The sequence below is a fragment of the Homarus americanus genome, unplaced genomic scaffold (genome assembly GCF_018991925.1).
Source record: "Homarus americanus isolate GMGI-L3 unplaced genomic scaffold, GMGI_Hamer_2.0 scaffold25391, whole genome shotgun sequence".
In the NCBI taxonomy this organism is placed as follows: Eukaryota; Metazoa; Arthropoda; class Malacostraca; order Decapoda; family Nephropidae; genus Homarus; species Homarus americanus.
The window spans coordinates 1-9,143 of record NW_024752281.1 but is presented as its reverse complement, the minus strand read 5'-3'; the positions used below and the strand labels follow the sequence as shown (position 1 = coordinate 9,143).

Below are 9,143 nucleotides of genomic sequence, written 5' to 3'. Positions count from 1 at the left end.
TGTAGTAATTCCCTCACAGATGGTGTGATGAGGGACTTGACGTGGTGTAGTAATTCCCTCACATATGGTGTTATGAGGGACATGTGGTGTAGTAATTCCCTCACAGATGGTGTTATATGAGTGAGGTTTGGTCCCAGGCCTTCCTATCGTAGACGGATTAACACATCGGTGGTTGTTGTTGGGTCTCGCGGGGGCCGTTATCACTGGGTACCTGGGACCTCACTGTGTGAAGGTTAACTTGGGTACGACTGTTACTGTTGAGTTGACCTCACTGTGTGAAGGTTAACTTGGGTACGACTGTTACTGTTGAGTTGTTCTCACTGACTTAAGCACTGTTCACCACTGTTCACCTCTGTTTAACACTGGTTCCGTTCCTTTCCTAAATGAAATTGTAACTTCTGGTGAGAACTTGTTGATATTCCGGTGGGGAGGAGAGTTCAGGGGAGGGGGTTGGTATGGGCCAACTTAACAAGAGTGAGGCTAGTAGAGTATTAGCACTAGTCGACGACATAAGTAAGTACCTAGGAAACGACCAGAAGCCGACCAGTGGACATCAACCAGTGGCTACACCAGCCCATATGTCTACACCGACGCACATGTCTACACCAGCCCATATGTCTACACCAGGAAGCACATGTCTACACCAGCCCATATGTCTACACCGACGCACATGTCTACACCAGCCCATATGTCTACACCGACGCACATGTCTACACCAGCCCATATGTCTACACCGACGCACATGTCTACACCGACTCATATGTCTACACCGACGCACATAGCCAATAGTTACCAGTAAGTTGCTTGTTTAATAGTTACTTTAGATAGATACTGTAGATATAGATACTTTAGATATAGATACTGTACATATACTGTAGATACTTTAGATAGATATCCACCATAATTTACTCCCTACATTGCTACAGGCGAGAAGACACAGTCGATAATACAATCAACATGGGGGTACCAGGTGGTGCCGAGGCAGTCTACAGTCAGTCGTCTACGCCCCGGGCACAGTCAGTCTCTCAAGCAGCTGCGGCAGTCTGTTGTCAACACCAGAGGGTATGACGTGGTGGTGGTTGTTGTTGTGGGGAGGGAAGGATTGGGGTACTGGAGGGGAGTGTTAAGGGAGGGAAGGGATTGGGGTACTGGTGGGGTGTGTTAGGGGATGGAAGGATTGGGGTACTGGTGGAGAGTGTTAGGGGAGGGAAGGATTGGGGTACTGGTGGAGAGTGTTAGGGGAGGGAAGGATTGGGGTACTGGAGGGGTGTGTTAGGGAGGGAAGGATGGGGTACTGGGGTACTGAGTGTTAGGGGAGGGAAGGATTGGGGTACTGGAGGGGAGTGTTAGGGGAGGGAAGGATTGGGGTACTGAGAGGGGAGGAAGGATTGGGGTACTGGAGGGGTGTGTTAGGGGAGGGAAGGATTGGGGGTACTGGAGGGGTGTGTTAGGGGAGGGAAGGGATGGGGTACTGGAGAGTGTTAGGAGGGAAGGGAGGGTACTGGAGGGGAGGAAGGATTGGGGTACTGGAGGGTGTGTTAGGGGAGGGAAGGATTGGGGTACTGGAGGGGTTAGGGGGGAGGAAGGATTGGGGCATTGGGGGGTACTGGAGGGTGTGTTAGGGAGGAAGGATTGGGGTACTGGAGGGTGTGTGTTAGGGGAGGGAAGGATTGGGGTACTGGGGAGGAGGGAGGGAAGGCATGGGGGTACTGGAGGGGGAGTGTTAGGGGAGGGAAGGATTGGGGTACTGGAGGGGAGTGTTAGGGGAGGGAAGGATTGGGGTACTGGAGGGAGTGTTAGGGGGAGGGAAGGATTGGGGTACTGGGGAGGGAGGGAAGGATTGGGGTACTGACGTTAGGGAGGGAAGGATTGGGGTACTGGTTAGGGAAGGATTGGAGGGGAGTGTTAGGGGGAGGAAGGGGGTACTGGAGGGGAGGTTAGGGGAGGGAAGGATTGGGGTACTGAGGGAAGGATTGGGGTACTGGAGGGAGTGTTAGGGGAGGGAAGGATTGGGGTACGAGGAAGGATTGGGGGTACTGGAGGGAGTGTTAGGAGGAAGGATTGGGGTACTGGAGGGAAGGATTGGGGTACTGGAGGGGAGTGTTAGGGGAGGGAATGATTGGGGTACTGGAGGGAAGGTTTGGGGTACTGGAGGGAAGGATTGGGGTACTGGAGGGGAGTGTTAGGGGAGGGAAGGATTGGGGTACTGGAGGGAAGGATTGGGGTACTAGAGGGGAGTGTTAGGTTAGGTTAGTGTTAGGTTGTAATCTAATAGACCCTCTATATAATGAACTCTCCTCATAGTCCAGTAAATCGAGGTTTCACAACAAATAGCAAAATGACTTATTAATTTCTATCAATTTTACAGCAAGTCAGTGGCAGCCCGGGACTAAACTTTTCATACCGGGACAAAAACGCATCGAACGACCTGTACACTAACGATGATTACGTCCTGATTACGGCTTTCGACCATCAGACGGAACCAGAGAACTTCATGTTTCCATCTGTGTACGTCTCTCTCTCTCTCTCTCTCTCTCTCTCTCTCTCTCTCTCTCTTTGCAGCCATCTGTCAGTTATTACATAAATACAGTATTACCATAGCTGAAAATAATTGTAAGCTTAGATTAAGATTTTTTGCCAGCTTAGATGAAAATAATTATAAGCTTAGATCAATTTTGGGAGGTCAAGCTTAGAAAAATAATGCAAGCTTAGATCAATTTTGGAAGGACAAGCTTAGAAAAATAATTACAAGCTTAGATCAATTTTGGGAGGACAAGCTTAGAAAAGTAATTACAAGCTTAGATCAATTTTGGGAGGACAAGCTTAGAAAAATAATTACAAGCTTAGATCAATTTTGGGAGGACAAGCTTAGAAAAATAATTACAAGCTTAGATCGATTTAGAGGACAAACTTCGATAAAAAATATATCCCATATTTACAAATCTTTACAGCGAGGCAAACAACAATAACATTCAGCTGCAAGACGTCAACCAGATCAACGGCAATACGTGTTACATGACTGAGGGGTCGACTGGATCACCTTTTCGTCAGGGAGGGTTTACGGGGCAACCTCACTCTGCCGCCGCCCACCAGCAGCAGCCTGTGAGAGGTCATCTATATCAACCTCCTCGGCTCCTTCCTAGGTACGTTGGGTGGGTTGGGTGGGGTGTGGAGGTGGGTTGGGTGGGGTGTGGAGGTGGGTGTGTTTTGTTGGGGTACAGTATAATATAATCTGACTGGTACCTTTTATAACATTACACTCATAACAATATACCTGTATTTGCTAAGTGAAATAATGTTCCAAAATTACAACAACCAATGATTTACCTTCTATAAATAACCAATTAATTCTTTTCGATTTAGTAAAGATTATAATTTATTTACTAATGATTCATACAGTACAGGTAGCTATATATATATTAACTAGTGATTGTGTATAAAATATTAGTGGTATTTATTTGATTTTATGACCATTATAGAAGCACGGCATTGGCGTCGAGGAGCCATTCCGTCACTGGGTTACCGACGCCTATGGAAAGACACGGTTTGTATCACGACGAATGCTCTGAGTTATACCGCTATATGGATTCCTGCTCGCACCAGATACACGCCTTGTGTATGGAGAGTGAGAACAACACTCAGGGCTCCCAGACGTCGATCTCCCAGCTGTCGAATATCGCCTCATCGGGATACCAGAGCTTCGCCTATTCCCAGTCTTCCTCCCCTGTTGATCCCCTCCTACACACTGACAATTCGAGCTTGTTGTCTCGTGAGAATGGGAATCCTGGTGTACTGGGGTTGAGACAAGTTCTCCACGCGTCCCCTTTAGGTGAGTTTTCAATATATCAAAGCTTTTATATTTCGATCAGATTTGTGATATTTAAATGCATTTTTTGACTTGCTAGGTTCATCAATCAAAGCTTAAGATATTATATGCTAGCTTATAGGGATAAAATGCCTTATCAATCGCTGGAGTAATTGCTCACTTCCCTCTATCACCCTGTAATGGAGTTATTTGATATCTTCCTTCCCAATCAACAGTGATTATGCTTGTTAATCTGCTTATGTGTGTGTGTGTGGTTGTTTCCTGTAGCCTCGCCTCTGCATCTCCCAGCTACCACCACTAGGCATCGCGCCGTGGCTGTACATCTGGCTTACTTAGGTCACGCCGGTCACGTGTCGCTTCATGGTACGCCTAGACACAATCCCAAAGTCACTCAGCCTCAAGGTACATTGTGGACCTTCTGTAATGCCCCTGAGTATAGTACAGTAATTCAGTGTCCCATCTATGCTGTAGTTAGATTATATACCTCTACGTGAAGTAATTATATATGAAACAAAAATGACTAAGTTATTATCCATAAATGCTAGTATACTATTAAGTAGACATCAAATAGCTTATAGTAATAGGAGACGCGGGTATTGATTGTCACTTCCTACTTGTTGTGGTACGAAGGCGGTCCGTATAGCAGCCTCAGCACCTCCCAGAGTGTAGAGGACCTCACGTCCCTAAGTCGAGGCCGCACACGCCAACGCCGCTCTGCTTCATCCTCTTCCGATTCCTCCCCTGACTCCCGACCTTCCTCACGCTCTCACGCCCATTCTCGCCGCCCCCACGCCCACCCTCCCCGCTCCAATCCCCACTGCTCTCCTTGCTTGGCACCGTCTCCCGCGTTGAGGCAGGAGCTAAGAGCCAGATCACATCATGAGCGGAGCATTAGCGGAAGAAGGGGAAGGAATTATAGGTGAGTCGACGTCTGCCAACACATGTAGAAGTTATACCAATGGAAGTATTATGTTGCTTATATAATTATGCCTCTCAAACCTTATATAATTGAAGCTTAATTATGCCTCTCAGATCTCATATAATTGAAGCTTAATTATGCCTCTCAGAGCTCATATAACTGAAGCATTATGTGAACATTTATCATCACATCTCATAAAAAACATCTTATATATTACAGATAAAACTTGATAGAACAAGTGTGTATTTCTTGACACTTTCTAGTACAGGTATAAGATAAATCCTTAACTACTTTTGTATGGATGCCCCTGTAGTGAAGATGTTAGTGGTAATAGTCTACTAACACCTTATGTATGGGGTCACCTCTGTTGTTAACCAAATATTAAAAGTGTCGTCCCTGTAGTGAAGATGTTAGTGGTGATAGTCTACTAACACCTTATGTATGGGGTCACCTCTGTTGTTAACCAAATATTAAAAGTGTCGTCCCTGTAGTGAAGGTGTTAGTGGTGATAGTCTACTAACACCTTGTGTATGGGGTCACCTCTGTTGTTAACCATATATTAAAAGTGTCGTCCCTGTAGTGAAGATGTTAGTGGTGATAGTCTACTAACACCTTATGTATGGGGTCACCTCTGTTGTTAACCAAATATTAAAAGTGTCGTCCCTGTAGTGAAGATGTTAGTGGTGATAGTCTACTAACACCTTATGTATGGGGTCACCTCTGTTGTTAACCAAATATTAAAAGTGTCGTCCCTGTAGTGAAGATGTTAGTGGTGATAGTCTACTAACACCTTATGTATGGGGTCACCTCTGTTGTTAACCAAATATTAAAAGTGTCGTCCCTGTAGTGAAGATGTTAGTGGTGATAGTCTACTCACACCTTATGTATGGGGTTACCTCTGTTGTTAACCAAATATTAAAAGTGTCGTCCCTGTAGTGAAGGTGATAGTGGTGATAGTCTACTAACACCTTGTGTTTGGGGTCACCTCTGTTGTTAACCAAATATTAAAAGTGTCGTCCCTGTAGTGAAGATGTTAGTGGTGATAGTCTACTCACACCTTATGTATGGGGTCACCTCTGTTGTTAACCAAATATTAAAAGTGTCGTCCCTGTAGTGAAGGTGTTAGTGGTGATAGTCTACTAACACCTTGTGTTTGGGGTCACCTCTGTTGTTAACCAAATATTAAAAGTGTCGTCCCTGTAGTGAAGGTGTTAGTGGTGATAGTCTACTAACACCTTGTGTATGGGGTCACCTCTGTTGTTAACCAAATATTAAAAGTGTCGTCCCTGTAGTGAAGATGTTAGTGGTGATAGTCTACTCACACCTTATGTATGGGGTCACCTCTGTTGTTAACCAAATATTAAAAGTGTCGTCCCTGTAGTGAAGATGTTAGTGGTGATAGTCTACTAACACCTTATGTATGGGGTCACCTCTGTTGTTAACCAAATATTAAAAGTGTCGTCCCTGTAGTGAAGATGTTAGTGGTGATAGTCTACTAACACCTTGTGTATGGGGTCACCTCTGTTGTTAACCAAATATTAAAAGTGTCGTCCCTGTAGTGAAGGTGTTAGTGGTGATAGTCTACTAACACCTTGTGTATGGGGTCACCTCTGTTGTTAACCATATATTAAAAGTGTCGTCCCTGTAGTGAAGGTGTTAGTGGTGATAGTCTACTAACACCTTGTGTATGGGGTCACCTCTGTTGTTAACCAAATATTAAAAGTGTCGTCCCTGTAGTGAAGGTGTTAGTGGTGATAGTCTACTAACACCTTGTGTATGGGGTCACCTCTGTTGTTAACCAAATATTAAAAGTGTCGTCCCTGTAGTGAAGGTGTTTGTGGTGATAGTCTACTAACACCTTGTGTATGGGGTCACCTCTGTTGTTAACCAAATATTAAAAGTGTCGTCCTTGTAGTGAAGATGTTAGTGGTGATAGTCTACTAACACCTTATGTATGGGGTCACCTCTGTTGTTAACCAAATATTAAAAGTGTCGTCCCTGTAGTGAAGGTGTTAGTGGTGATAGTCTACTAACACCTTATGTATGGGGTCACCTCTGTTGTTAACCAAATATTAAAAGTGTCGTCCCTGTAGTGAAGGTGTTTGTGGTGATAGTCTACTAACACCTTGTGTATGGGGTCACCTCTGAGCTGAATAAAATCATTTGTCATTAACTTCACCTAAACGACTTTTAAAAACATAACTCTAATTTTAGATCCTGCGACAGAGAGGACTTCCCCCGAGGACCCTCCCACTGTTACCAGGACTCCGAGGATGATGTAAATACGTGGTGTTCAGGAGGGAACAGTGTGGGCAGCTGGTCGAAGGATGTGAGACGCATTACCCAGTACCAGACGCCCCACACTACGGCTCCACCTCAAGTACTGGACCAGCAGGAAGTTCAAATGAGAGTTATTGTTGAGAGGTAAACAAACGGACGTAAACACAGACGTTATTCTCTTATATCTAGAGTTAAATAAGAGTTAAACCTCGATATAATGGACTTTCATCTCTATACAGTTCGTTAGAAGGAGGTTTCACATCTAATGGACCCTCGATATAACAAACTCTCATCTCTATATAGTTCATATCAACAGACTCATCACACACCAAATCTCTTGCTACATCACAATTCCTCTCTTATTTCCTCAGGTTAATGAATATGGAACAAGAGTTTCGCCACGAACAAGAGGTGATGCGTAGAGAAATGCACAACAAAGACGCCCGCATTGACGCCCAGGCCAAGAAGATCGCTGCCTTGGATTGCGCAAACACCCAGCTCGTCCGCACGATCGCTTCGCTTAATACACGGTTTGTGATGACATACATTTGTGTAGGTGTTTGTAAACTCTGGTATGTATACAGGTTAATATGTATACGGTTGTCGTCATTCATGCAGTTGGTATTTGTATGACTGGTTATACATATATAGCATTTGTCTTTGGTTATACATATACATGGCATTTTTTACCATCATAAATTCTGTAGGCCCTGGGCAAAGCAATATCCTGGAGCCCCTACCCTCCCACTCAAATGAAAACTAAAACTTTCAGTAAAATTAAACATATAATTAATTGTTACATTGAATAACACAATTGTTGAAACATATGATTAATTGGTAAAGCAAAAGAATTAATCAACAATTTTCAACTTGGGGACACATGTGATTACTCTACTATGGGTATGACTTAACAGAGCCTTAATTCTTCAAGTGTTACATTTGCTGCCAGCCTGGAATGCTCTTGTCACAACCAGGCTTCCACACGTAATATTTCCACGGGGATAATAACCTAGATTAACACACTTAATCTCGTGTCACTGATGGTCCACAGGACAGGTGGAGGACTGTGTGGCGTCCCGTACCCTTCAGGAGGGAGAGGGTGTGGACGACGTCTTAACTAACCCATGGCCTAGGAGATACTATTAAAATGTGTTTTTGGGGCGTGAGGCGATGAACAACACTGTCTCAATGGCCTCTCCCTATAGGCTGGCTAACATAACACTAATGGAAAATATATGTCGTAGTCATGGCTCACCGGGTGTCTTATCTCCAGTAAAACAAACTTTGTTGTTGGTTGCGTGGGTAAGCCTAAAGCAACCCATGATGCCTAGGAACTACATGTACTTCATTAGTAGTGGTGTGCTCTATCCATGGGGCCCCTAATATCGTGGGGCCCCTAATATCGTGGGGCCCTGGTCAACTGGCCAGCGTGCCCATGCGGTAAGATGGCTCTGCAGACGCCATGTTGTTACTCATCGGGTGGGAAGTCTTGTCGTTCTCTCTCCCATATAATTTATAAAAATGCTTATCCAATTGTAAACATGTATGGCAGTTTGTATTGAATTAACATCATTATCATCATCATTTTCATCATCATTATCATCATCATCATCTACAGTTCGAGCACCAACTTTTTCATCAGCTGGGTAACAACATGGCCCAGCTATATGCCATCAGGTGAGGGGCTGGGGGAAACTAATTTATCAATGGCTACTTGACTCTCTTGATTTAATATTTATTTAGTAAACCCTTAAAATCTTATTAAATGAAACGATATTAAATTAAAACGTTTGTAAAAATAAGATAACACTATGTTTTATTTATTGTTCCTATTTATATTATTAATAGTTGTTTCTATGGGATATTTTAAATTAAGTAACAAATTCAACCCAACTTGACCAATTAGGAACCTAACCCAACTTGAGACAGAGATTTATACATGTCAACTTTTCAGAACAGAATCCATATGAATACTGACGACCCACTATACATGTTTAGGGTGTATACATCTATCTATCTATCTATCTATCTATTTATCTATCTACAGGCCAGGGGAGTTGAAGCATGAACAGCGTGGGGACGTGACCCTCGACTCCTGCAATGCGTCCGACACCAGAT

At 44.0% G+C, this 9,143-nt stretch overlaps 1 protein-coding gene across 1 annotated transcript; it reads left to right on the top strand.

Annotated features, from left to right (window-relative positions):
- Nucleotides 1-474: 474 nt before the first annotated feature.
- LOC121855028 lies at nt 475-9,129 on the top strand (the record flags this gene model as incomplete). Its single annotated transcript, XM_042349860.1, is given in 10 exon segments — nt 475-795; nt 927-1,062; nt 2,369-2,508; nt 2,952-3,143; nt 3,480-3,829; nt 4,094-4,228; nt 4,457-4,745; nt 6,960-7,169; nt 7,397-7,555; nt 9,073-9,129. Coding segments are annotated over 10 exon segments (1,829 nt in total), but the record flags the coding sequence as incomplete, so codon positions are not given.
- Between the last annotated feature and the right edge of the window lie 14 nt (nt 9,130-9,143).